Source organism: Mastomys coucha, unplaced genomic scaffold (assembly GCF_008632895.1).
Source record: "Mastomys coucha isolate ucsf_1 unplaced genomic scaffold, UCSF_Mcou_1 pScaffold23, whole genome shotgun sequence".
In the NCBI taxonomy this organism is placed as follows: Eukaryota; Metazoa; Chordata; class Mammalia; order Rodentia; family Muridae; genus Mastomys; species Mastomys coucha.
In genome coordinates this window covers 111,032,997-111,059,843 of record NW_022196906.1, presented here as the reverse complement: position 1 = coordinate 111,059,843, position 26,847 = coordinate 111,032,997, and the positions used below count along the sequence as shown (strand labels likewise).

The window sequence follows — 26,847 nt, the reverse complement described above, 5'->3', positions numbered from 1 at the left end:
GTGTGCTATACATAGCCTGGAAGATGCCTATCCTGAGTCCACAGCCCAGAACCCCTACAGAGAGCCAGGCATTGGGGCATCTCTGACTCTAGTGCTGGGGAGTAGAGACAAGAGAACTACTGGGGTTTGCTGCCTGCCAGCCCAGACCCAGGTTCAAGGAGAGACCCTGTCTCAAAGGCCACAGTATGGAGAGCCACAGTAGAGGACACCTGATGAGTGTCACTAGCTCACGTGCTCTCTCTCTTTTTCTTTCTCTCTCAAGCGTGTGTGTGCATGTGTGCATTTGTGTGTGTGTGCGTGCACACACACACACACACACACACACACACACACACACACACACTACCCTCTACCAAAGCCCTCCTCCTCCTGATGTGAGCCCTATGGGTGCCAGTTAACTCACATCACCCTGCCCCCATAAGCAGGCTTATCTTGTTTTGGCAGTGAGTGTATCACAGCACTGTGCAATATGTGAGTTACGAAGTAGCCTGCAGTGGTTACGCACTCCTGTACTCCATGCCTGAGGAAAGCTGAGACTCCAGCCAGAGAGTCCGCCTGGACAGCCAGTCCCCCAGGACAAGGTGCTATCTGATTTGTTTGAGTTTTGTTGCTGTTTTTTAATTTTTGTTTTTTTCAAACATTGCGGTATCTTCCCCAGGGTCAGGAAGATACTGCAGGTCACAGGGTAAAGAACAGACAAGAGTGAGCCAGAAATTCAAGACAAAGACGAGAAGGAATTCCTTTCCTCGGCCACACGTTTCATGTTTTCCTTGGCAGAACTTTTCGGCTTTCTCTATTCTCTCTGTTGCAATCAGAACACAAATCAACTCACCTATTTACGCTGCAACCAAGAAGTACGCTGGTAGAAAAGAAGAAAAATTAGACAATGGTGTACTATCATGACCTCTACTTTTCAAACTGTGTATGGTAAAGGAATGTATTTTATTTTTTTAAGATTGATTATGGAGAATGTTGTTATAAATGGCAATCAAAATGATTAGAAAAAATATAGTATGAGAAGCAAACTTTCAGGACCCCAAACATGGTGACTTAGGCACAAGAACCATGAAATTAGGAAGATGTTGCTCTACTCAGAAGGTTGAGCCTTATATTGGCTGGTCATGGTTGCACAAGTTTTGCCAGTCAGCATTAGTTCCCTTGGTCCCTTGGCCCTGCCCATTTCATCCTCTTCTACCTAGGTTTGTTCTCTCTCAACTGGATCTTCTTCATCTGTGCTTGTTGTATGTTCTTCTGTGTATGCAGGTGTATGGTCTATGTGTATACATGTGTACATATATGTGTGTTTACCCGTGTGTGTGTGTGTGTGTGTGTGTGTGTGTGTAGAAGGCAACAGATGCTGGACTTTACTTTTTGAGATATGGTTTCACTATTCTGGAACTTGAGCTAGTGGCTAAGGTGGCTTTCCTGGGAGCCTCTGCCTCCCCAGCAGTTACATTCCAAGTGAGTTCCTCTGGGCTTGGCTCTTAGTGGGCGTACTGTAGGAACTGAACTCCTGCCCTCCATCTTGTGTGTTGGACACTTGATTGATCCAAAGAGCTATTTCCCTATTTCCTTACTGAGCACTCCCTGGTGTCAAGGAAGGACCCACACAAGTCATTTCACATATCAATTTGTTGTATTAAAAAAAAAAACCAGAATTTCTCTATTACTAAGAGGAAATAACCAGCTTAAAGTTAGAAGATAACACACCTCTGGCAATACCATTCAGACATATGTCAAGGGCATGTTGTATCTTTGGAATATCTTTTGGAATCTGTAGGGAAAATTAAATCTGGGGTATGTTTTGTTTAGTCAGTTTGCAATGTAAAAATAATTGAAAATATTAACCATTGCTACTTATCATGAAATATGCATTCTACCAAATCTTTTTCCCCTGTAGGACCTGTCTCTGTGGCAGTGGGTCAGCTACAAGTACAGATGCCAGACTGAGAAAATAAAAACACAGAATACCTGGATGATTTATAATCTCCACTAAGCAATGTGTCCTCTTTCTAAATATGGTCCAGATAGTCCATGGGACATGACACCTGTAGTACTGAGGTTATACTCATGTCTTTAAAAATGCAGTTAATTTCCTGAAATTCAAATTTACTGGAGAGCCTGTGTTCTATCTGGTAATTCCACATAGTAGTCTTTTAGTATGAATTTCTGTCAGTCTGGCTTCCCCCAACCCCACGTTAAAAATCAACTCAACCAAATTAACTCTAGCTGTATAATCCAAACCTGTTCAGCTATTGGCAACCAGGAGCTAAAACCTCAATAAAAAATGCCAACGATTCTTTGAGAAATTGTTTCTCACGTGGCAAAATATCCAGCCATCTCTGCCATCTTCCTCCTCCACTGTTTCCTCTTCTCCTCTACTTCTTCTCCTTCTGCTTCCTTCTCCTCCACTTCCTCCTCCTCCTCTGCTTCCTCCTCTTCTACTTCCTTCTCCTCCTCTTCCTTCTCCTCTGCTTCCTCCTCTTCTACTTCCTTCTCCTCCTCTTCCTTCTCCTCTGCTTCTTTTCCTCCTCTTCCTCTTCTCCTTCCTTCTCTTTTCTGGGTTTATCCCTTTACTTAATAAACATGTTATTAAATCTCATAAAACATTGTGCTTGAGAATATAAAGTGAAGAAGGTACCTGAATTTCCTGTCTGTGGAGCTTACAGATGAAACGAAGAAATGCCTAAACGAGAACAATAGCAAAAGTTGTGCTTAAACCATGAAACCATATAAAGGCTCTGCATCAACCATGTCATGTGGATATTCCTTGGTAACAATGGTCTATCTTCAACAGTCTCCCATGATAGAGATTCTATTGTATGTATTTGTTTATGGGTGGGGGACAGTGTCTTGACACATTTGTGGAAGTTACTGCTCACAGCATGTGGTTCTCTCCTTCTACCGTGTGGGTCATCACGGTTGGTTACCTACTGAACCCTCTCACCTGCCTAGTGGTTTGATTTTGTTTATGACCAGTCCATGGTTATTCTGAGAAACTTTCCAAAGTTGCTCTCCTCAGCCTTCTGGGATGTATCCTTCTTATCACACTAGTGTACGCTTCCACCAGGAACAAGCAGTGGACAGCAGAAGCTGGAAGCTTGGGCTCAAATCACTGTGTATGCTGTGTAAGCATCCACTGCTGGTGAGCAGACAGGGCTGTTGGACTCAGTGATGCTGGGAAGTTCAAGTCTTGGTAACTGTACCAGCAAGGAGAGCCGGTGGGTGTTCGTGCTGCAGTGTTACGTGTGGTAAGTAGAAAGAGAGAGGCTAGAAGAGAAAGCATCCTACCAGGATAACAGCAGCGACCTATGCATGAGCTTCCAGGGATGCGCGTAACTGTGATAAAGTACTCATTGCAGGAAAAGTCGGAGCAGAAGCAAGAAGTAGTTGACAATGTACTTCAAGTTGTTTCTTAGATATAAAAAAGAAGAACGAGTCATACGTGAATGTCTGAAGTTTGGCAGATATGGAGTCCTGAAGACTATCTGAAGACTCGGTGGATAGTATCATATTGGTGTCCTGGGTTATTTAGTAATAACTTTGTTACAGTTAACAGCGTTCATTGGTGGGGAGACAGCTCAACAGTTAAGATCACAGTTACTCTGCAGAGTACCCAGACTCAGTTCCTACCACTCACTCACATGGTAGTTCCCAGACTCAGTTCCCACCACTCACTCACATGGTAGTTCCCAGACTCAGTTCCCACCACTCACTCACATGGTAGTTCCCAGACTCAGTTCCCACCACTCACTCACATGGTAGTTCACAAACACGTGTAGTCCAGTCCCAGGGGATCTGCTGCCCTCTTTTGGCCTCTTTGAGCACTGCACACATATGATGTATACACACACACACACACACACACACACACACACACACACACACATGCGCGCGTGCGCGCATGCACGCACGCACACACGTACACGCACACACACACGCACATGCACAGGCAAACACACACAAACCCTTACAATAAAATAAACAATCTTTAGAAATAGAAGACCACCCAGCATCATGGATGTCCTTCCTGGTGATAGGCTAGTGCTTTTCTTCCCCTGGACTTTAGGCCTTGTCTGTGCTCTGGCTGTCATTCCCCTTTGACCACATCTGTGTATTCATTACCTGTCTTACTGCTTTGACAGTATCTGACAAAAACACTGAAATGAAGGAGTGTTTTATCTTGGATCAGGATTTAAGAATACTGTTCACTATGGAAGGGAAGGCAGGACAGCAAAGGTGTGAGGCAGATGTGTCACATTGTATTCATAGTCAGGAGCAGAGGGGGAGAAAGAGACAGATGGGGGTGGGGTAAACACCTCCGTTTTATTTAACCCTAGACTCTATCTCATGGAATGGCATGGACACATTTAGGGTTAGTCTTTGCATCTCTATTAACCTAATCTAGAGAGCCTGTCACAGACATACCTCAAGCTTCCACCAGAGACTCTAAACTGTCAGAGAGGCAGTGAGACTTAGCCATAACAGTCAGTGTAATTAAAGTGCGATAAGTCACCTCACAGGAAGACACAGGTCTTTTTTTCATGGACATCGTGAGGACAAACGGTGGATGTCTGTCTGCCTCTGTTCCTCAGACATTCATTCCAGCACCCCCATTACTCCTCCTACATGTGGTGTGTTTGCCAGGCCATTTTAAAAGACAGAGCTTGTCTGCAATGGGGCCCTCTCCTGCCACACTGCACATCTCATGAACCTAGGAGCACTTGCGCCCTCTGATGCCCTTTGCTGTCTCAGAATTTGTTGGTTAGTTGGCAGGCTTGGTGCAGAAGTCTTCTGATTTAGAGAGGGACTCAAAGCAGTTGCTTCGCACTTCCACTTAGCCATTTAAATGGAGAGCACGATTGCTTCCTCAGAGCATAAATGCAATAGACAATATTCTGATAGGAGCATCCTGTTCCTGAATAGCCACAGATACTGGTGTGTGTGTGTGTGTGTGTGTGTGTGTGTGTAAGGGACAATATGGGTTTTACAGGTCTTGTAATTCACTTGGCATGACTTCAGGAAAGCCTTAAGTGTGTAGTGAGGATTCTGAGGCTAATGGCCACTGATGCCCAGAACAGTCCGACAGTCCAGTGAAACAGAATAGCAGTTCGGAATGTGGCAATTTGTGTAGAAATTGTTGATAGCATCCATTCGCACTGAGGATATTACATATAAGTGGACTATTGCTCTGAGTGAGAATTTAATATTTTTTAGCCTTTTGTTTGTAAATAAGACAATTCCCCAAAGCCAGGCCTTTCAAGGTGAACACCGATGTCCTTGATGAGAACTGGTGAAGGGGCCTTGGGAGCTGTGTTTCCCAGTGTGAAGGTGGCAAGTGGGTCACGCGGGATGACAGTGCCCTAAAGCAGATGCCTGACTCTCAGGTTGGAAGATCTGGATGCAATCCCACTAAGACACTCTCTGCTATGCTTAGCGGTCCACAGCAATCCCTTCCCAGGTATTTCAGTGACGTCTCTCCTTGCTGCAAGTAAAGAACTGACAAGAGCAACTCAAAGAAGGAAAAGTTTACTCTGCTTACAGTTTGAGGCTCCAGGCTGTCATGGGAGGAAGGCATCCTGGTGGGAGGACGCTAGTAGTCGAATAGTGTCCCCCAATCAGGAAGCAGAGAGAGATGACCTCTGGCGTCCAGCGTACTTTCTCTTCTTTGCTCAGTCCAGAAGCCCAGCTAATGGCTCAGTGACACCCATGTCAAGTTCTCACCACCAACCATCACATCACACCAAGGGGGACTTAGCTGGAGATCTCCCTCTCCAGCCCTGCCTTGGGGTCTTTGCCCCTGGATGACTTCATGGTAGCCCCTGAGCTATGGCAACGCACACTCTTAAGACATAGAGGGTTTCCTATGTCTGCCATTTCTTCTGTTTGGCTTGCTTTCCCTCCAGCCCTAGGATTCAGGCTGGCATTTAATGGAACATGTATGACATGCTAAAGGTATCCGCGAATTCTTCAGGTGTTTACTTAACCGATCCTCATGATCCTCAGGAAGTAGGTAGTGACATAGTGAAGAAAGTGAGGCACATGGAGTCTGCAGAGGAGGTAGGCCGGAACAGAGTCACCAGTCAAGGCTTTGGACATTAAAGGCTCCAACAGCACCGAAACCCAGGTCTCGGTTCATACCCAGCTTTGACCGCAAGGCCCCTTTTAGGGGAGCAGTTTCCTAAAGATGCTTTTTAAAGCCAAGCCCAGCATCCATGCTTCCCCTTGCTTTAAGTCTCCTTACAACACCAGGAAGCTCCTGGCCTCTGGCCTCATGCATGTATCCTTTGCCATGTGCCCCTCACTGGATCTGTGCTGTGAAAGAAGAACCAGTTTTTGGCCTCTGTGTCTCTGTACACCCTGTACCAAGGTCAATGCCTAGGCAATGATAAAGAGTGAAACGGATGGGCTAGCTACATGGCTCAGCAATTAAGGGTGTGTGTCACCATGGCTGATCATCTGAGTTCAATTCCAGCAAAGGATCCTACACATTAGAGCAGAGAAAACCAACTCTCAATGCTTGTGTCCTGACCCCTACATACATATGCGCATGCAGTATATAATAAATAAGCACACTCTTTTAAATGTTTTTAAAAGAGTGAAACTCTCCAAAAGCACACCATGAGTTGAGGGACACTTGTTTATTATGTCCAGAATATTTTGTTCTCCAAGCATGTTCAGAACACATGCTTTGTGTCTGGAGCCATGCTAGTTCTTAGGGCTACGGAGGACATGGCCCACTGTTCTGAGTTTAGAAGGTCATAGGAGAAATGCAGCCCAGTGGGTCTTCCCTAAGAGAAAACCAACTACAGCTTGGGAAGTGAAGGTTTAGGGAAGGCTGCTTCAAGGGGCATACCCATGCTCACAGGGGAAGCCAGGTGTGAGCTTGGAGATCGCACTACCACCATGACCTCAGCTCAGTGGGACTCAGAGCTGGACCATGAAGCATAAAAAGTGGAATTTACAATCTGATTCCAAGCAGAAAGAAAGGACCAACAAGACTCCCAAAGTCTTGACAAGTTCTCTAGAGTCTGGAATTCACTGAGCAGGGAGATGTGGCCAGAAGACATTGTGATTGGTGCCGATTTTGTGCCTGATTCAGTTGCTGTGCTTCTCCATTTCATGGATGGGATAACTGAGGCCCAGCGTCTCCCCTTTAGAACATGGGTGAAGCGGTCTTGGTACGCTTCCATTCTACTGCCCTAGGGCTTCCCATACCAACCCTCCAACCCAAGTTCTGACTTTTGTCATCAAGAGATAGCTGTGTTGGTAGAGTGTTTGCCCAGCATGGGCAGAGCCCTTGGTTCAAACAGCCAGTCCCCACAGGAACCTGGTACATTAATTGATTCATGCCTGCAATCCCAGTGCTGGGGAATTGAAGGCAGGAGGATCAGAAGTCAAAGTCATTCTGTTTCATAGCAAGTTTAAGAGCAGCTTAGGGTATCTGAAACCTCTTCGTTTAAAACGAAAAAAGAAAACACATACACCCACACCCAGAGAGAGAGAGAGAGAGAAAGAGAGAGAAAGAGAGAGAGAGAGAGAGAGAGAGAGAGAGAGAGAGAGAGAGAGAGAGAGAATGAAAATCGGCATAAAAACCAATGTGATATCTCTGTGTCCTTGTCTTTCTGCTGGTTCGGCTGGCACACAGATTTCAGAACTGAGCTCGGAGCTAAGGAGCCCAGGAGCCCAGGCTGTTACCGCATGAGTGGCGGGTGGAACTTACGCAGAGGTGGCATCCTGTGTATTGCAGTTTCAATTCTCCCTCCATGTGAGGAAACTGCCTTTGTACCTGGAGTCTTTTATCTGAAAGGACGGCTGGAGTGTTCAGCAGACTTGGGGGAGTGGAGAGGCACAGAGGCTGGCTGCCCACGCTCCGGGCATGCGTGAGCACTCCCAGCAAAACACAGCTGGCACAGCTAATTTTAGCCTCGCCGCCGCCTTGCAGAGAAACCCTTTAAGGAAATATATCGTCTCTGAAACAATCTGTATTATAATATAGCAGCTGATCGACATGTCAGAATATTATAACTGCTGGGGAGAAAAACTCTGACAAGTAATTATGAGTTTTTGTTCAATTTTTTTTTTTTTTTGCAATACTTACAAAGCCACGAAAGCGTCAAGAAAGAGCAAGAGATAGAGATAGATAGATAGAGAGAGAGAGAGAGAGTTATTTTATTCTCCAATAAGTGAATACATGTAGAAATCGCTTTGATTTTATTTTTAAGAGATGCATTAAAGCCACAAAGCAATTATTTGTGATAGTTAAGGCAACCCCCTTGTTGAGATGGGGCTTGTCTTCCCCTCAGAGGTACCCAGCTGAGAATCTCCACTTTTTCTCCTCTCTTGAACATCCTCCAAAAACGTTGGTTTCATCTTCAGGTCCTGGGTTCATCTGGCTTTTAGTGTGTTAACAGATTTTGAAAAAGCTTTGAATACACTTTTCTCCCCACTTAACTAGAAAGGTTGGCACTTGTGTGTAAATACACACACACAAACACACACACACACACACACACATACACACACACACACACATAAACACACACACACACACACACATTTCTCCTTCCCCCATGCTCCCCTTGCAGGGCAGGGTCTGTTTTGTTCAGCAGTGTCATGCCTCACCTCTGGGAACTTGGCGATTGAAGAGGAGAAGGCAGCTTGGGAGTCCCGGTCACAGCAGGGCAGGGAGGGCTGGGCCATGCCCCACCCAGGCACTTCACAGACAAGCTGGGGTTCGGTTCCACCCGCGGCTTGGCTGCAGACTCTGCTCACCTTACTGTTCCAGATAGCTAGCGGAGGGGTGGCAGCAGTCTCTTTCTTTCCTTTTCTTTTTCTTCTTCTTTTTCTTCTTCTTTTTTTTTCCCCTTGGAGGAAATACTGCAGCCTTCTGGACTGTGTGCCGGCTCCCTGGAGAGGCTCTCTCAGTTCCACCCACTGGCTGGAAGGAGGGGAAGTGAGTGCGAGGGGCAAGGCCAGCCGGAACACACCATGTCACTCTGGGAACCAGACAGCAGCGACTAAGCCTGCACGGGTTTCTTTTTCTTTTCTTTATTTTTTTTCTTTTTTCTTTTTCTTTTCCCCCCAGTTTTTTCCTTTCCTTTCTTTTTCTTTTTGCCCATTCTTTCTTTCTTTTTTCTTTTTATTAAAATTTCGTTTTTCCACGGTGGGAAAGAGACACACGAGAGACCGAAAGCTGTACTGCAAGGATTCCGAGTTGTGCTAAAGGATTTTTTTTTTCTTTTTTTCCTCCTCCTTCGCCTTTACAAGCGCCTGCGATTGACACCACTAGAGACAGGCTGGTTACAGAGCAAACTGCTTCATCCAACTGCTTCATCCGGACTGGACCGGGCAGCTGGGAGGAACCAGGCAGGCAAGAACCGGGGAAACAGACTGGGGGTTTCGCTACGGATCTCAACCCTCATCTGTTTTGGTTTTTGTTTTCTTTTTCTTTTTCTCTTTTCTTTGGTTCTTTTGTTTTGCTTTGCTTTGGTTTTTTGGTTGTTTTAAATTCCTCACGGTGTTGGAACTAGTGAGTGCCGGAGTCTCCGAAACCTCAACAGTCACCCAGACTGCCAGGGACAGTGGATTAAGAGAAAGAAGCTCGCCTGCCTGGGGCATCATACACCCTGTTATTCAGTTTCCTGCCTCGGAGATAAAGATCCCAGCTACATGGGCAAACGCCTGGATCAGCCACAAATGTACCCCCAGTACACGTACTATTGTCCTCAGTACCTCCAAACCAAGGTATGGCTGGACCCGCGGGTTTCTGAAGGCAGCGTGGCGCCGGGCGCTCCTCCGGAGCGTGGCAATCGGACCCTTCCCTCACCCTAGCCCCCATCCCCTCTGCCGACCTCTTTCAAATTACTAACAGTAGGAACGCAGTTAACAAGCCAGAGGAAGAAGGGAGAGGAAGCCCTGAGTGTAGCTTTCTCTTTAAAGACGGGGGACTTTCAATGGAGTGTTCTTTTGTTATTTAGCTGCAGACATGCCGGTGAGGTGGTTGAAGTCTCTTGCAGGTGAGCAGGGATTTTTAGAAAAGCGGGTCCCAACAGACGTTCTCGGGGCGAGGACATTGTTTTAGGAGCTTTTCTAGTGAGCTGTTCTTTGTGTGTGAATCTCAAAGATGTGGGCACCCCCCCTTCCTCCTTCCTTACCGAAAACACTCTGGGGTGGGGGCCACCTAAACTTTTCATGGCCTAGTGCAGGAGGAAAGAGGAGCGCCAGGAGGCACCCACCAAAGTCTTTCAGAGTTTGCTGAGCATGGTTTGCTGTTGTTGTTGCTGTTTATTTGTTTTTGTTTTTGGTTTGGACTGTTTTTATTTTATGTGAAGGCTGACTGAGATGCTCCGGGGGGCTAAAAGAATTATTGGCTTAGCACCCATGGCTTATACTTTTAGACTGGCCCCCACCCCCATCCAGTCAGTTACCACTAGGAAGTCTGGATCTGAAAAAAAAAAAAGGCATGGAATGTAACTGATAATAATTGGACTTGAATTGGTTAAAGACTTTGGGCTTTGTGTGAGCATGTGCTTAAGTGATCATTAGGGCCCGAGGCAAGCCCATGAAACTGAGCAGGGGGCAGTGCCCACCCTGAACTTTTTATCCTGCAGTTAAGACATGAAAGAGGTGAGGTGAGAGATCCATGCTCCAATCTGTCAATTCGATTGGACTTGATTTGGGGGGGTAGGGGGTATCATGTCGGATACTCTGATTTCGTAATGAATTAGCCAGACCCCTCCCTCCATCTTCTCAGTAACTCCACATGCGAGAGCAAGTAGGGCATAGCTGAGCAGTATATGCGGTCACTGAGTTCTCTGGCATGATGAGGGTTTGGTAATTTACGCTAAGGTTGCCTCCCATTTACTCTGTCTCATCAGACAATGCCCATTTGAGGGCCAAACTGGACAACAGCCTCTCAGGATTGCATTAAAGGCTGGTGTTTCTTTTTCCATTTTTTCCCCCTTTTAAATTGCTCTATGCTATGCCTTACCCCTCCAAGGTCGACTCACTTTGCTTTCTGCCTTTGTGCCCACTTAGTTTGGGCAGCGGCTGCTTAAACAGACCAGCCTTCCTGCCTGGTGCCCTGAGTATTAACTCTTTGGGCAACTTGGTAGACAGTGCTGCCTACGACTTTAAAGGAATGGTCAGGCGAGTTTAAAAAAAAGAAAAAGAATACCCACGATCACTTTTTCTCAGCAAAGAGACAAAAGCAATGAGCTCCAGGGTTGCCTGAAAAATATCAAACATTCCAAACCTTTTACTCATTTGGCTAAATTTTTCCAAATGTTTCCCCAAATTGTGCTGCTTCTGGTTTTCTGGTGCCATGTAAGACCACAAGAGAAACTTTTGATTGAAGTTTGAGTGAAGTAGTTGGGGCTTTTGTTTTGTTTTTCTCCTAGATGGCCTTTAATGTCGTGTTACTAGCAGGGAATAATAAATGCTGGGGAGAGTTAAAGATACAAGGTGCTAGGTGAGTGAGCCACTGTAGGAAAGGGAGGGAGGAAGGGAAGGAGGGAGAAAGGGAGGGGGAGGGAGAGAGAGTAAGGGAGGGAGGAAGGAGGAGGGAGAGAGGGAGGGAAAGACAGACAGAAACAGAGACAGAAATGGGAATGAGGAAGGACTGCAGTAGTAATTTGAAGTGTTTTGCCTGAAGATAACTGAGAGGTTTCTCAAGGCTGTTTGGGGTCCTGTATAGCCCATGGACCCTGACAGCATCTCTGGGTCTTGTTACTTTCCAGCCAGCCAAAGGCATCAGGGGCTGCAACATTTTTAGGAAGTTAGGTTACTTGGGCCTCTTAAGCTGATATTTGGGTAAACAGATCAGGGCCAGGAGGGAGTGAATATGAAGTGAGCAACTTGGGTTTTCACGGTAGCTCATCTTGATGGTTATGTTGTAGGACTTCAGCTTGGCAGCTTAGTTGTCATAGATTGTTTTGGTGTCTCTGGAATGACAGACGTTAATGACATCCCAGGAAACTAGAGATTTGAAAGGTTGGATTCTGAGCAAGTATCAGTGTGTTGTTCTGTCTGAGCATGTGGGGATCTTCTGACAGGCTTTATCCGATGTCAGGAAGCCTTTTCAGGAGCATGCAGGGCAGGAGAGTACAGTTTTCATGGGACCTTTGCCCCTTACCTACCTACCTGGCTCAGAACAGTACTCATAGTCAGTTACAAGGGAGGGTGTTAGCTTTACATTTATTTGACAAGCCTAGATGAAATTCGTGGAGACCCACTGTTCCAGCATTGACGTCTGGTTACAACTTAAGTTTATTGTTACAGCCAATGGAAATCATGCCCACATATAAAGAATACTTATATTTGATAGGAATAGAATTCTATGCTTGATCAAAGTCACATCCCAGGGACATCAGACCTCGAAGGGCTGTTTAAAGTCAACTGTTTTTCCTTCCTAATATAAAAGGTGTGTATGCATGGGGCAGGGGAGGTGGAGTTTTCTCGGAATTTTTAAAGAATCAAAAACAGTGTTTAGCATCATTTTTAGAAAAATCTAAAGCAAACACAAGAAACCCCCAGACTCCTGCTTTGTACTTAAATAGTGAGATACTGGACACAACTTCTAATTGCTTGTGTGAAAACAACTTGAGTTTAGTAGTCTAACAGTCGAGGCACATTCCGCAGATGCACGCTGTAGTTCGGGATGGTGATATTTCCCCATGTTCTTTCTTCTTGTTTCTGGTTACACAAAAGCCTAACTTTCTGCTTTGCTTTAGTTAAACAAAACTAGAAGTCAGCTCTCTCTGTTTCATCTCCTAGAATAATTTTCCAGATGCTTAAAATGCTTTATAGGAGACATAGCATACATGTAGCCTAGATAAGAGAGTAACTGTTATGTGGCCTTAACTGCACACATGTCATGTATTTAAATGACATGGGCACTTGGCCCTTGGCTGTAGCTGTGACACATAGCTGTGCTGCTGGGCTGTGCTCGTGTCTCTCAGTATTCTGGCTCTCTCTATTTTTTGGACTGGTCTATATATAATCTATCTATCTATCTATCTATCTATCTATCTATCTATCTATCTATCTACCTATCTATCTATGATTTTTCTTGCTGGAGAAGAGAATCTGAGGGAGGGGCATTATTTTTGGTCTCAGTGGAATAAAAAAAAAGCCCAATAACATGCTATAATATTTAAACAAGTGATATGGCTTGATTTTAAAAAAGTTTTTCAAAGTAAGCTGCTGCTTGGACAGGTCGAAGACCAATCTGTAGCTTTAGAGAAGAGCGGTCTGAAAACAGTACATCATCTTCCTGGCAAAATACAAAATGGCATTGGACTCTTGCAACTCCACATTTTTCAAGGCTCCAGAAAATCTACCCACTGGGTTCTGAGAGTCCAGGTATATTCTCCTGTGAATATGAGGCACAATGGGTAGGGGTGTTTCTCAACAAGAACAAGAACAACAACATGCCAAACAGTCAATAAATCAGTTGAAAAAAGAAAGCTCGGGAAGGACGATATGCTTGCTCACTGGTTGGTGAACTGGTTGGTATTCCTGGATACTGGGGGAGTCAATCACGTTCCTCAGCCTTCAGAACGAGCCCCCGGCAGGTGTCTTCTTTCTTGCTTTGACATAACCTTCCAGGCTCCCAAGCTTCCAGGCTACCAGCCCAGGAAACAGAACTGTGTTCTTCTCTCTGGCCAGTCCGTTTCCCCAGAACGTCTTGAAAAGGAGTTGAGACTAGTAGACCCTTCCTGGGTTCCTCTGGCTAGAGGCACTCCGATGACATTCAGAGTAAGATCAGGAATGAGGGCGAGCAAGTCTCACCCAATGTGTATTGACTTCAGCTTCAAGTACCACCATTGGTAGCCCAGCCTGCTGCCTCCCACAGAGTCTAGTCTAGCTTCGGTTATGTCACAGAGATGGGTTGTGCCATAGAAAGAGCCTATACTTAAAACAGGAGGAGTGAGGAGTGGGTAAAGAAAGGGGGCTTCTAGAGGGCAAAGGGACATTTGAACCTGTGAACGTTTAGATTCTTCAAAAGCAAAATCATTCCTCACACAGTTGTCATGTAGGCACAGGAACACAAGCGTCCAGGAGGGAGCGAGGGAGGTTGGGATTTCTTCCTGCTTCCCGCCTGGCTTTGCACTTGGATAGCTAGTCCTTGGTAACTTGCCAGTTGTCTGAAAACAGCCCTTCAAACTCCTAAGTTCTCTCTTCCTTTGAAAGCCTGAAACATACAAACCCGGCTTCTATTGAAAACAAAAAACGAAAACAAACAAACAAAAAAGAAAACTTGCAACCATGGAATATTTAGCTACAATTCCAAATATTTTCCTTTGCTTAGGGGTGAGGATGAAGGGTAGCCTGGGAATGTGATAAATCTTGTTTGACTTATTTTTAAGTGTGCAGAATTTTAATTTGTTTTAAGTAAGAGAAAAAAAATAGCCACAAGGGTTTACTCTCTGCATTCAGTTCTTGACTCCTACAGATCTTTAGGCTCAGTGGAGGTGGGTGCAACCTGGTGCAGATTTGGCTGTTTGAACGCCGTTTTCTCTCCTCAGAATGTCTTCTTCAACAGAGGTCAGATTGTCCAGGGACTTCTTATTTTCTCTGGACTCAGAGCTTCAAGGAAGCACCGTGAGGTCCTCCTGGAGCACCTCTCTTTCGTTTTCTCCCCATTTACAAAAGAAATAAGTGAGTTATGCAATAGAAGAACTTTTTATAGGACAGAATAAGCTGTGTGCCGGAGCTGCAGACAGGGACACTTTTCAGGAAGGGACACAAAAGAGGGGTGTGTGTGCAAGTTCACTCAGGGTCTTTTTGGCTTCAGGAATTCTAGAAGGCTTCATTTTGTACTACTGTGATGTTTCACAAATATCCTTTGATATTATTATCAGTCCTTTGGTGTTGAAGAACATCTGTCTTTTCTTTGAAAAGAAACTTTTTTTTTTTTTTTTGGTGTTGAACTTTTTATTCAGAATAAATGGTGGGTGTTTGTCCGCACTTGGCTTCAAGCACTAGATTGAAATTGTTTTGTAACAGTCTCATGCACCACAGCTGTATGTGATTAACTAGTGTAATAGCCAAAGCATGTGAGAAAAGACGTTTTTATGCTATAGTTGTTGCAATGCCAGAGTGCAGATGGGCCTGAGAGAGAGCAACAGGGAGTGGGTCTGGAGCAGGGAGTGGGTGTGTGAGCTGCGCCGTGTCTTCAGGATGTGTGTTACTATTTTTTGCAGTAGTGGGAAAACATTGAACTGTTTGGGCTATTTTTGAAAAAAAAAATGTTTTCTGGAAATGGAAACAGATGAATACTAACAATTGTTTTTAAAAAAATATGCCTGTGTGTGCCCTAGTGTGGGACATTTAATTAGAAGACATACACCTACTTAATGGGAATGACAGACATACAAAAGCAAATCTTAGAGTGACTCTCCAAACACAAATTCATAAGCAAATTTCACATACTTTTGTGATATTATAAATAATATTTTCATATCTTTCTTCTTAATTTTTTTAAATATTTTAATCTTTGGATTCATGTCTGAAAACCTTCAGGGCATTTTCCGCTAAAAAAATATTGGTGTGTCAGTATGGTTCAATTCTTCAGAGATAACAAAATGGGAAGGAGTATATTTGTTTTGAAAGATAATGGGAAATATAATGCATGACTTTGAGGGACTACGGCATTCCCATTGACAATGTTAAAAGTTAGAAAATGACACACAAGGTCCTGAGCTTTGCCTCTGTGTCTGTACTGATGGCGTTTAGGGAAGGGTCTGGGCTCGTGGAGATTTGTTATATTATTATGGCATTTGGGGGTAATGTTGGTTCCCTAGAGGTTGTAGGTCTGTGGGATTAATAATACTAACACACCAGGCTGGGAAGGTGCCTCAGTGTACTGACAATCTATGCTCAGATTCCCAGAGTCCATGAGAAGGCTGGCTGCAGGACCAAGTGTCTGTATTCCAACTGTGCCTAGAGAAGAGAAGCTAGAGAAGCTAGAGAAGAGAAGTGAAGACAGCTGACCCTCAAGGAGCTTGAAGGCCAGCTAGCCTAACCAATGTTGTGGCAAAAAGACCCAGTCTTAAAAGAGGTAGAAGGTGAAGAGGGGTTCCCAGGGTTGTTGCCCTCTGAGCTCCATGGTCACACCTACAGTCTCACACACTCACACACAAGTAATAATACAAAACCATATATACAATATATAATAATTAATACATAATAAACTACAATATATACATGTAAGATGTATGGCTAGTGGCTGTTTTCAGAGCCCCTGGAAGTGTCTATAGAATTGGCTATTTGGTTTCAGATTTTAGACTTTAGACATTCAAAAAAGAAAGAAAGAAAGAAAGAAAGAAAGAAAGAAAGAAAGAAAGAAAGAAAGGAAGGAAGAAAGAAAGAAAGAAAGAAAGAAAGAAACAAACAAACAAACAAACAAACAAACAAACAAATACAAACCAGGAGGCATGGTCAGAGGTGAGTTGACTTTTGGGTTCTTCTAAGTTTTCTTTCAGGTTGATATCGGCAGCCAACTTGTACACAAAGACTTTTTTGTTTGTTTGTTTTCCATTTACGTTTATTACTCATTAAATAATACTGTTTAGACTCAGATATATGAAGATAGCTTTGCAGTGTGTTATTTCAACCTCTCATACATACCAGTTCTGAAGAGGATGTGTGTAAATGAAATGGTTCTTTTATCTGTTGGGCATTCTCTGTTCTACCTGCTGGGGCATTGGTCCATTGGTCGGTTTCGTTCACCCTGACCCCTGCCCACTATAACATTTGGAAATCCTCTTTGTGGACAGTCCAGGTTTCTTTGCTGCTCTGCTGGCCTTGGGAGGTTACCTGCACTGGGTGCTTTCCATGAACTTTTGTTTGGTTCTTTGATGCTCTCCAGAGAGCAGCCAAATGCTGCTTCGCAGGGTATAGGAGTTTGACAAATATAGCTGTGCCCTTCACATCTGAATCCCAAACACTGAGAGGAACCCATCCATCACTCAGGAGTGGGTGGAGAGGGGTGGGACAAAATGACAGGCATCATTTAATCATCCCCATGACGGCTATGTCTGTGGCGGCGGGCAGTTAAAGTTCTCTCTTCTGAGTGGATTCGGTTCACGCTTATCCAAGACCTGGCAGTGAACATGATGTCTCCCACTCCGTAGCTTCTGGTCCATAAGGGAGAGGAGGAACAGACACTTGCGTATGGACAAGTTCAGAAAAAAAGCTGAACTTCCAGTGAAAATACTGAATACTCTTCATTCATGAATGGATGTGGGCGCTAAAGTGAATGTAGAAACAACCGTTGAGAGATGCAATTATATTTAGAATGGGTTTTGTAAAATGTGCAAGTTCCCAAGTCTAATAGGAGTCTTGGAAACGTGGACAAAATACTACAGTTACTTAGAACATGATATTATGGGGGTGGGAGGGGAACAGTAATACCTCAAAGACATATCAACCCCGTGATTAACACTGGACAATCCTCTCTGGAAATCGCTTTTCTTTTTCTTGCTGAAGATCATTCTTCTTCCCCCTCCACCCCCACTAAGCTGAGTTAGTAAGACAAAATATAGAATGACCCATTTTAAATAACTTCACTTTTAATCTTTGCCAGCCATGTGTTGGTTTGGTATGATTTAGCACATGGGTTCTTATTTTTCTCTTTATGACCGCCATGTTTACGTTCAAAGCAAGAGGGAGGGAACACAGCCATGAGGGGAAAGGCTTTGCTTCCGACCATGACCTAGTCTATCCACCTGCTAGAGCTGCCTTTCCTTTCATAGTTCAGAGTTAAGACACTGGCCCTAGGGCTGGCAGGCAGGATGGCTCAGGCTGTAGAGGGGTTGTGCAAAGTTTTAAACCTGGCTACCTGAGTTGGGTGCCCAGATCCCACAGTGGAAGGAGGGAAACGAGCCCCCACAGTTGTCCTCTGACCTAGCTCCACTCAGCTGCTGTGGTGTACACACACCTGCACGTGTACACACAAACCAGACACATGGTAATTATTAGCACTATAAAGCGATTGCATGCTTCCCTCCCAGAGTTGGCTGTGAATGATCTTTCTCTCATCTTACTTTGGCTGACTATTTCTACCCTGGATATTGATCATTTGTGGAGTTCAGTGAGGATTCTTGAGATCCCATCTTCCCACTTTTTTAAAAAAAGTTTGTTTATGTGAAGATGTTTGATCCTGAGTGAGTCTGTGTGCGAGACATGCCTTCGTGAAGAGGGTGAGAGATTCCCAGACCTGAAGTTGCAGATAGTTGTGAGCTGGCTGTGGGAGCTGAGTCCTCTGCAGGAGAAGTTCTTGCCCCTGAGCTCCTTCCAGCTCCCATCTTACTGTTTTATATTGACCATTTGCTTTCTACTCAATTTGTTTTACTGACTGAGGACAACTCAGCATGGAAGAAAATGGGAAACATAATGGTAGCTACATGAGTTTTTTAAACCAGATGGAACATTTTAAATGATTTTTATGTCATATCTGATGGATTTGCTGATGTGTGTAAACTCTTATGTTGCCAGCACCGAAGTAGACAATAGCATCCTGAATGTGACTTAAACCAGTGCATTTAAATTTGATCAAAGTCCGTTTTCAGTGATCAGATAGCTTCGAATAGAAGAATCTGGATGAATGAGTATGAAGTTTGGGTTGATTTGAGGTATATTATATTCTGATAATTCAGTCCATTTACTGTATTGATTTAAAATATCAAAAAGAAATGTTTTCTGGAAAACCAACCCTTACAAGCTTTCATATGATATAATTACTAATTTTGATATTTAACTTCTTCTTTAGAATTAAAAAATCTTTTCTTTGATTTGAAGTGTATTCTTTTGAGAGTTATGCCAATCTCACTGTTGATTTTATTTTAGACTTTTGGCCCCTGGTCTCTTGTCTGATACAAGGCACATCAGTTCCTGTTTCTTTCTTAGCTTTAGAACAATGATTTTTTTTAATATAAACTATGGGATTCTGATAGTATCCCTCAGCATCGAAAGAGATTTTGATCACTTTGCTTCTGAAACACTCTGGCTTCAAGCAAGCCTACCTGGTCTATGCATTCTTGTAAATATGAGCTCCCCTTTTGAATACCGTATTCTTGCAAAGTTTAAAAAAAAGTTACAGGCAAACTGTTTTTGAGGCACCAAAGTTATCACACTAAATAGGATGATAAATAAAAGGCACCAAGGTTTATGTTTGCTTTACAGTTCCATTTTAGGAGTTTAGGAATCTTTTGTGTCATCATACGCTACTTTTGTGGGTGGCCTTCATAGGCTTAGATTTTTCTCTAAACCTGTTTTATTTAGGGTTCTTGAATACTTCATTCTCCCTTCTAGTTCACTGAACAGAGGTAGGGGAAAAGAAGGCTTATAGGAAAAGGGTGTTGTGGACCTGTTTAGAAGTAGTTCTTTGTGTTGATTCCACTCTTTGTTGTCAGGCTACCAGCAGTTCAGTCCAATAGCAAACACAAAACACGAATCAGTAGCAGTGGTTCAATCCAGCAGAAACCACAAGGCTCCACCGAATCACTGTGAGTCAATGAAAATGGCAAGACTTGGCTGGAATACCACGAGAAGTTCTTTGGCATGTTTCTTTCTACAAAGTGAAGACCAGTGAAGAAGTGAGACCAGCGAAGCACTGCAAGGTGAGCAAAGCCCAGTGAAGACCAGCGAAGTGTAGCATGGCATTGCCATGCAAGAGCAATCTCTCCCTGTTTATGAGGTTCCTTTTATACTCCTTCCAAACACCATGTGCTCTCTCAAGCATCTGCTCCAGAAAAACATCACATGCTCTCAAGCTTCTGCTTCACCAAAACATCCTTTCACAAGATAGCTTCCAGAAAAACATCACGTGGTACAACAGAGTTTCTAAAGAAACCAGACATTTCCACTTCAGGCCTTAGCTTCCATTTGCTGTGGCCTTTGGGATTTCAAGAGATCTCTATTGGAAAACATCACCGACAGTCTTTGGTTGATCAAAGTGGACACATTGGATTGACCTGTGTCAGTAAGGAACAACTGCAAGGTCCAGATCTTACTGCCATTTTTGTTCTTTGGGGTTGTCTGTCAGAGACAGATCTGAGTGGAGCTGGGTTTCCGCAGGCTGCCAGATCATAGTAGGAGGCAAGTCAATGCCATGATACTTTTGCTATTTGGTGATTTTTCTAGAATCTTCTCAAAGTAGCATCATGGGTCATAATTGCTAGTTGCTTTTGTTCTGACAGTTCCCATGGTCTCTGCACTTTGGGGAAGTTCCCTTGGCATGCAGAATCCATGTGCCTCCTGAAGAACATGTGTCTCCATGTGTGTTCATTTCAACTAGACACATCATTGCTTTCACATAGTAGTCAAGGCTATCTGTCTCTGTGCTGCTTCTGCAACACCAAGAAGACGGCTTCTTTCCATTCTTCAGAGAGCTTCCTTTCATTCTTTTTTTTTTTTAAGCAAGAGGGAGTGGGTCTTGTTCTGAAGCAATTCACAGTCTCCCCTCCTCAGTCTCCTGTGATGGAGTGATGGGATTCTAGGTGCAGATCACCTTGCCCATTCATTTTCAGCAACTTATTTCAACACCTGCTGACCCATCTTATAGGCCCAGAGGTCCTGTTTTAAACAGGATCTTTAGCTACACATTGAACTTCATTTGAAGATTCAGTGAATCATCTTATAAAAATCTCTTCCATATACAGAATACAAGCATACGCTCCTAAAACTGTCACAGGCATACTTTGGCACCTCTGACTTTCTCTATAGCTATATAATGACACAAATGGAGAGGGACAAGGCATTCCTAGGAAGTCACAGATCTGTTCACTCTGGACCTTGGCTTGGATCTATTCCCTCAGGCCATGGGTCAGATTTGTTCCCTCTGGCCATAGGTGGCTCACAGGGATAGCTCTTACCAAACTGACAGGGGCTGATATCTTTTCAGTTTCTGTCACAAGAATTTTATCTTCTCATGCTTTGAGACACACTGTCAGCATGTCACAAAAGCAATGTATCTGCTTTCTTCCCTCTGTTACTCTCAATAACATCTTTTCAGAATCCTACTGATTGATTTGTCCTAATTAACCCCTAATGATTTCATAACACGTATTTGTCCCGTGGAGAGCAGTGATGTTCAGAGCACTTTATCATATGGCTGCCAAACATGACAAGAACAGAACATTTTGGCAGCTTTTCCTTAAGGGGTGGCTCATGGGAAACCAAGCAAAAGGGACCTGGGAATTGAAGAGGGGGAGCGCGTCATGGCTTTGTCTCCTCTAACTTTTCTTGGAGTAGATGACTGGTCTCCATTCCAGAGCAATCAAGAAGAGCATCGTGGGGCAAAGCCTGAACTCTATGGAAGTCAAGGAGCTGATGGTTTCGGTGTCTTGAGGGGAAAGCAGTCAAGTTGGCATGGACAGCCGACGACCTGTTTCAGTTTGCAGTGTGATGCAGAGTTTGGCAATGTCTGTCATTTTTGACAGACAGAGAGAGACACAGAGAGACAGAGAGACAGAAAGACAGACACACACACACACAGTCAGACAGAGAAAGTCAGAGGACAATGTCACATATTAGTGCTTGGGGGCAGCCATCTTGTTTTTGTTGTGACAGGGTCTTTCACCAGACCTGAAATTTGCCAGATAGGCCAGGCTGACACCTGACTCCATACCTGAAGCATAGGTATTATGAGCTCCCAGCTCCTTGGTCTGGCTTCTGGAGACTGAATCAGATCCTCATGTTTGTGTGACAAGTGCTTTGCACTTGCGCCAACTCCCCAGACTTCTGTTAATCACGCTTGTTGTTTCAGTGGTCTCATTAGTTCACAAGGAGGACCTGTCTAAATGTCTTCCTGGAATTTTTGTTTAGAAAAGAAGAATGTTTTCCAGAAATAGTCATTAGATTCATTTTTTAAAAATACCTCTCTGGGAAGTTCCGTGTGTAAATTAGTCCTGCCAATCTGTATGTGTCCTACAGTATAATTGTGAACAATATTGTTTTATATAAAACAGAGGACAGAACAGTGGTGTAACGTGCAAACTGTGAGCTCTGCAGAAGTGCTATTTAAACACCACTAATGAGACTCAACCACCAGCTCAGAGGAGGACCTATGAGTCATGGTGTCTGATGGGCTCTTTTAGCCCAAGGATACCTTAGACGGGTGGAGCCCAGGAGATGGTGTCCAGATCTCAGTAGCTCCCAGAAAGGCTGCCTGATAGTTTTACTGTTTCTGTTCTTTCCTTTCTGCCATGGTCTCTGGACATACTTCTTCACCTGTGTTCATCTCAGGATGATTGTCACACATGACATCCCTTTTATGTTCTGTCTTGTGTATGTCCTTGACTTGATTAATTGCTTTCCTTGGCTAATTTTATTTATTTATTTATTTATTTATTTATTTATTTATTTATTTATGATTCTCTCATTTAGCTTCTCTTCCTTCCATCCTTCCATCTCCTCCTATAATTACAGTTTTGAGATGGATTTGTCTTTGACTCTTTGCCTTTTGCTCTGAAAATCTTGTTTCTTTTTACCTTTGACCTTTCGGGTCCTTCCTATAGTGTCTTTTGTTGGTTGTTTGTGTTTGCTTGTGTGCCTTCCTCATTTTTTTTTTCCCTCAAAGCATAATGGAATTGGTGTTTGACTTCCTCCTATTAGTGCTCAGTGGTGAATTTGTCTCTGCGTTTTTGAACATGACTAGGCTATTTATGTCTTGATACATTTATGGTAGAGGTACTCAGAGTTATATCCTAGTTAGTCTCATGAACACTCTTTCAGCTTGGATCACAAGTTTTGGTATTTGGACATCTCTATAGGACATCCCTGTGTAGACTAATATTCTATTGGTGGGTTTTCAGACTGAATTAAATCATCTTGTCCCATGTGTCTCATATGTCCCACAGACCTGCCCCAAGGCCATTTTTCAGAATTCTGTAAAATATAAAATGACTTCCCTATATGATTAAGTTACTAAGAGGATATGAATGTCCACCTAAGCTGATGAGTTTGCTGAGACCCTCATGGTAAGGCACTTGCCACCAACCATGAGCTATGTTCAATCCCTGGAACCTACATGGCGAACCCAGAGAGTAGACCCAGACATGAGTCTGCTGAGACCCTCATGGGTAAGGCACTTGCCACCAATCATGAGCTAAGTTCAAACCCTGGAACCTACATGGCGGACCCAGAGAGTGGACTCCTGAGAATCCCCTCTCATTTCCACATGTATGCCATGGTAGACACACTCACACAGCACATGTAAAGATGAAATAAAATAATGAGAGGTCGTGTCAAATGGCATTCTAGAGAATTAAAGAGCCTCTGCGCTTAGGACTATGCGGGAACATAGACCCAGAACACTATATGATTATATGAAAATATTAACCTCAATTGAAATTTGATTTTGAGTTGGACTTCTTTTGAATTTTCTACACCAGGCAGAACCCTTTAGGTTTCATTTATAGTGTTTTTTAATGTATCCATATTTTAATTACATTGTTATTGTTAATATTTATAGAAAATATAGTCTTTCTTCATAATTCATGAACATTTAAGAAGGATTTCTATTACAAAATAATGCACTGAGCCATCCAAGCCCCATCATGGGGAAGCTAAGAATCTCGCAACATAACACTAGGCCATTAGAGAACTCTCCATATTAACCAACGTTGATAAGTAGATATGTTCTTCATAGAATTTTTACCCCTCACTCCTTATCCTTCCCTCTCCTGCCCCCTTCCTCTCCATCTCCCCACACTCCTTTCTCTCTCCCTCACCTCTCATCCTTTCTTTCTTTCTCCCTCTTTCTGGCATCTTATTCTTTATTTCAGTCTGACCTGAAGCTCTGGGTAACCTAGGCTGACCTTGAGTTCATGAGATCCTTCTTCCTCTGCTTCCTGGGTGTTGAGATTTCAGGGCTGGGACATCATGCCTGGCTCTTCAGCAGTGTTCTCTGAGTTCATGCATATTTGTTTCGGATCTTATAGTAGCTGCTTTCATGTCAATGGTGTTTCCTGTTTTCATGATTGGTGGCAGTGATGGACATTTGGCACATGCTCAGCATGTCATTCATGTTTACGTTTCTTATGGTAAGCATCGTGGCTCTTTTTATGGTTGTACCACATTTTACAGACATGTAGCTCATTGGTAAAGATGATTTTCCTGCCACTATTTGGTCACTATGGATTATGCTGCATATAGCCAATTACTGAATTTAAGTGGTGGGCTTCTGATCATTTTAGCTTCCTTTAAAACATTGATGAGCTTCTTACTATGTGGCTGCTTGGATTCCTACTAACTCATGATTCTGTGGGTGGCATGACTCTGCTGCCTCTCTGTGTTTAAATTCATGTGAAGTATATTCTGCTCCTTTAAAATATTTATTTGTGTGTGTATATTTGCTTGTATGTGTGTACGTGTTACTCTGTGTGTGTGTGTGTGTGTGTGCATGTATATGAAGGCCACAAATTGACCTCCAATATCTTCACCAATCTCTTTTCCCTTTATTTTTTTGAGACAAAGACTCACTAAACCTGAGGCTCACTGATTGGCTAGAATGGCTGGCCAGTGAGCTATGGGAACCTGCTTGTTTCTATTAGCACCAGTTAGAATTACAGATGTAAGCCATCATGACCAGCTTTCTTTGTGGATACTGAGAATATGAACTTGGGTCCTCATGCCATGCCCCACTCACTCACAGACTGACCCACCTGCCAACCCTGTTCCCCTCCAAGAGGTGAGAAAATGCTGTCTTAAGTGAGCTTGGATTGAAAGGGAGCCCTCACACTTGGCCAAAGAAGAATGGGGCATTTCCTCTTGACACCCTCTTAGAACCCAGCAGGGACTCTGGGTTCCCACTGCCACCGGGAAGTCATCTCACAGCCCTTTACCAGGACTCTCTTGCTTGGGATAGATGTCCTCTGTCTGCCACCTTATATGCTAAGTTGAAGGAGACATCAGGCAAGGACACTTTTAAGCAGCACATCTCTCATGGACAAACGTTCATACATATAAAATAAAAAATAAATCTTTTTGAAAACTCACTTTTACAGAGATGGAGAGATGATTCTGTGGATAAAGTGCTTGCTGCTAAAGCATAAGGACCTGAGTTCAAATCCCCAGCTCCTGTGCTAAAAGCCAGACAGAGTGCCATGAGCCTGTAATTGCAAAGCTGTGGTGGTAAAGGCAAGAATTCCTGGGGCTTGCAGAGCAGCCAGCTTAGCCTCATCGGCCAGGCCCAGGCTCCAGTGAAACCTTTTACCAAAAATACAAATGGACAGCTCCTGAGGAAAAACACCTGAGGCTGACCTCCAGCCTCCACGCCCCCCCCACAGTCATGCACACACACATACACACATGCACACACACATACACACATAAACACACACACATGCACACACATATACACTCATGCATACACACATATATTCATGCACACACACACATACACACATGCACACACACATATTCATGCACACACGCATACACACATGCACACACACATACACACATGTACACACATATACACTCATGCACACACACATATATTCATGCACACACACACATACACACATGCACACACACACATACACACATGCACACACATATACACTCATGTACACACACATATATTCATGCACACACATATACACACATGCACACACAAATACACTCATGCACACACACATATATTCATGCACACACACACATACACACATGCACACACATACACACATGCACATACATATACCGAGGGGCAGGGAGGAGAGACAGAGAGAAGGAGAGAGAGAGAAGCAAAAGCAAATAAAAATGTTGGCATTGCATAGTGCACAGTATCAACTGAGTTTGAGAGCAAACATACTAGCAGGGTCGGGATGAGTTTAATAACTAGAAATGAAAATAGCGAGTTTATGTGGGTGAAGAGTTGCTGCGTGTGTGCATCTCAGAGGCCCAGTGTCTGGATCTGCTACTCACTTTAGGGTTATGACACCCAGATTTCATTTCCTTATTTATATTTAACATTCCTCCTATCCAAAGAATGCTTTGCATATCTGATAAGAATGTCTTTGGGGTCAGTGTGAGACTAGCAGTCCTTTGTTTCAGAGTTCCACAAGGAATGCAAATACACTGACATCTGAGGAAGGTGAACTATGGGGAAAAGTGGTTTTCTCCGGGAGATGCTTATTGTCGATCACGGAGGAGGAAGGCAGCAGAAAGGTTGGGATCGACAGCAGAAAGGCTGGGATCGACGGATGCCTGGCCACTGTGCAGCAAGAGCCCTTCTGATGGCTCAGATCAATGCCTTCCTTGAAACGTCTCTCCACTCTTCTGCTCGGCTCTGTGTACCCTGCTCTCCAGTCAGCAAGACTGAGATCTTGCTTGGATTTGCTGTCTGGAATCCTCCATTTCGTTCTTACGTGAAATGTTGGCATTGCTGTTTTGATGTGGAACGCAGCTGAGTCTCTCTCTTTCTCTCTTAGTCCTTTATAGAAAATTCACCCTACAGTCTAAAATGAATATATTGGGAAATTGTCTGCTTTTTACATTGCTATATTTCTACAATACTTGTACTTTTCTCATCGAAGTTTCCGGGATGCCTTTGTCCCCTGGAGGAACTAAATTAGAGGGCGGAAGAGATGTCATTTTCTTGCGAGTATCAGCTCTTGCTTTCCTGGAGTGAAACCTCCTGTTTAGAAATGTCGTGTGTGAGGCCAGTGCTGACCTGGGGTGCGGTGCTGGGTTTTGATGAGAATGGTTCTCTAGATCATTCCTTACAGCTCCATTGTCAGCTGTCCAGTGTTCCTTCAGCTTCCCGGCATTTCTATTGCTAAGTGTTAATTCTACCCTCTTGGCAATCCTCCTTTAATTATTGTGGTTACACTT

The 26,847-nt window shown here is 43.8% G+C and overlaps 1 protein-coding gene across 14 annotated transcripts in view; it reads left to right on the top strand.

Moving 5' to 3' along the window:
• The window catches only part of Rbms3 (RNA binding motif single stranded interacting protein 3), a 1,349,634-nt gene that overhangs the window by 629,736 nt on the left and 693,051 nt on the right, over positions 1-26,847 (top strand). For 5 of the 14 annotated variants that reach the window (XM_031343078.1, XM_031343076.1, XM_031343079.1 and 2 more), the window contains exon 1: positions 8,788-9,747. The exons of 8 other annotated variants lie outside the window; for them this stretch is intronic. In XM_031343078.1, the coding sequence (XP_031198938.1) occupies positions 9,673-9,747 (75 nt within the window). In that variant the 5' untranslated portion in view covers positions 8,788-9,672. Of the gene's footprint in view, positions 1-8,787; positions 9,748-9,830; positions 10,020-26,847 lie in introns of those variants that run through there. One more of the 14 variants, XM_031343075.1, reaches the window with a different exon arrangement.